At 30.7% G+C, this 1,731-nt stretch overlaps 1 protein-coding gene across 1 annotated transcript; it reads right to left on the bottom strand.

The window, feature by feature from the left end:
- Positions 1-628: 628 nt before the first annotated feature.
- LOC114273774 (uncharacterized) lies at positions 629-1,012 on the bottom strand. Its single transcript, XM_028215586.2, has one exon. It carries the CDS (start codon positions 1,010-1,012, stop codon positions 629-631), a length of 384 nt encoding a protein of 127 aa, XP_028071387.2.
- Positions 1,013-1,731: the final 719 nt, after the last annotated feature.

The raw sequence follows: 1,731 nt of genomic DNA, 5'->3' as shown, positions 1-1,731 counted from the left end.
AAAATGGTTTTTTTTTTTAATAATTTTGTTTTACTGAAATATTTTAATATTTTACAACAAAATTACTTATTTTAATATTTTTTTAAAAAAATTATGGTTGATTTTGTTGAACACCAACGCGGTAGATGAATACCAAACTTGTTTTTTTAATTATCATTATTATTATTGTTTTACTGAAATATTATAATATGATACAACAAAAATAATTTTTTTAATATTTTTTTAAAAAAATTATGGTTGCTTTTGTAGAACACCAACAGGGTAGATAAATTTTTAAATGGTTTTTATTTTTACGCGAACAAGAGAAGATTTATCCAACTATTGATTTTCTTACGTACAATCTCACGTACTATTATGGTTGATTTTTTAGAATACCAACGCGGTAGATGAATTTTAAAATGTTTTTTTAAATATTTTTGTTTTACTAAAAAATTTTACAACAGATTTTTTTTAATATATTTTTTAAAATTATAGTTGATTTTTTTTATATATTTTTTAATTTTTTTTTTAATATTTTCAAATGTTTTACACATTAAAAAAAAAAGTCGAATGTAATAATACATACAATACAACGAAATTCACATTATTTATTCACGTCACAAACCTACTCATAGCCAACATGATTCTGCTACATCGCAGTAGCAATTGCATCCCTGAAGTTCAATTGGTAAATCAACCCATGTTGTGACATATTAACATAGTCAGCTCGGCCTCCAACAAACCTGTCTACTGTTGCTTCTGCCGCCATTTCATTATCAGCTTCCATGAAGAATGGGTTTATAGTTGCCTCACAACATGCAATCACGAGGGGTCCTTGTCTTGTTGACTTGTAATTTGGCATGGACTGCAATATTGAAAAGCGCTTTTTCAAAACACCAAATGTTCTTTCCATAACATTGCGTAACGACGAATGTCGATGATTAAACAATTCATTGGGTCCAGAATAATGACGACCATGAAACTCTTGCAAGTGATAGCGTTGGGAACAAAATGGAGTAAGAAATCCAGGCATGTTCGTAAAGTCGGCATCCACTAAATAATACTTGCTTGCATGTAAATAATGTAGGCAATGCTATGTCAAATACATGTACACAAAAATCAACATTTAAGACAGTACAGTGCGTTATTTGGTGACACTCACCATGGGATGGGTGTGGGAAATGTAGATCAACTCTTGTAATTAAGTCAACTAAAATTGCGTTGTCGTGGGCGCTACATTCCCATCCAGAATTGATAAATATGAACAACATGTCAAAGTCGCAAGCTGCGAGTACATTTTGTGATACTGTAGCTTTGCTACCACAGAATGTATTATGTCTTGAGGTTTGGACCCACGCATCCACCAATGTACCATTGATAGTACCGACACAATCCTACTTGAAATATATTAGTTTGACATTAAACACGAAACAAACCAAGATATTACTTGTAAAACATAAAAAAAAAAGAAAAAAATTCATTACTGTTATTGAAAACTTACAAGATAAACATGTAGTCATACATTGAATCAGGGACAAAATCCCCTATCATTTAAAATTTTTGTCGGTATCTTATCTTGGTTACGTTATTTGATAATTGTTGATGTAAGCTTGCACAGTGCCTGCATAATGATTTTGATGTGCTGACAAATAGTTTCAGTGGAGTGTTGAAATCTATTGGCTAGTAGTCTATGTCGGTCATTTTGTGCAAAAGTGTATAAAAAAAATGCCAAACGATTCATCGATACTGATA

This window comes from Camellia sinensis, chromosome 14 (genome assembly GCF_055761805.1).
Source record: "Camellia sinensis isolate YWXY chromosome 14, ASM5576180v1, whole genome shotgun sequence".
Classification (NCBI taxonomy): Eukaryota; Viridiplantae; Streptophyta; class Magnoliopsida; order Ericales; family Theaceae; genus Camellia; species Camellia sinensis.
The sequence above is the reverse complement of the archived record's forward strand: the minus strand, read 5'-3'. Positions and strand labels throughout refer to the sequence as shown.

Bases quoted from the DNA above. Each gene is read 5' to 3' on its own strand.
- LOC114273774 (XM_028215586.2), bottom strand. From the start codon at position 1,012: ATGCCTGGATTTCTTACTCCATTTTGTTCCCAACGCTATCACTTGCAA.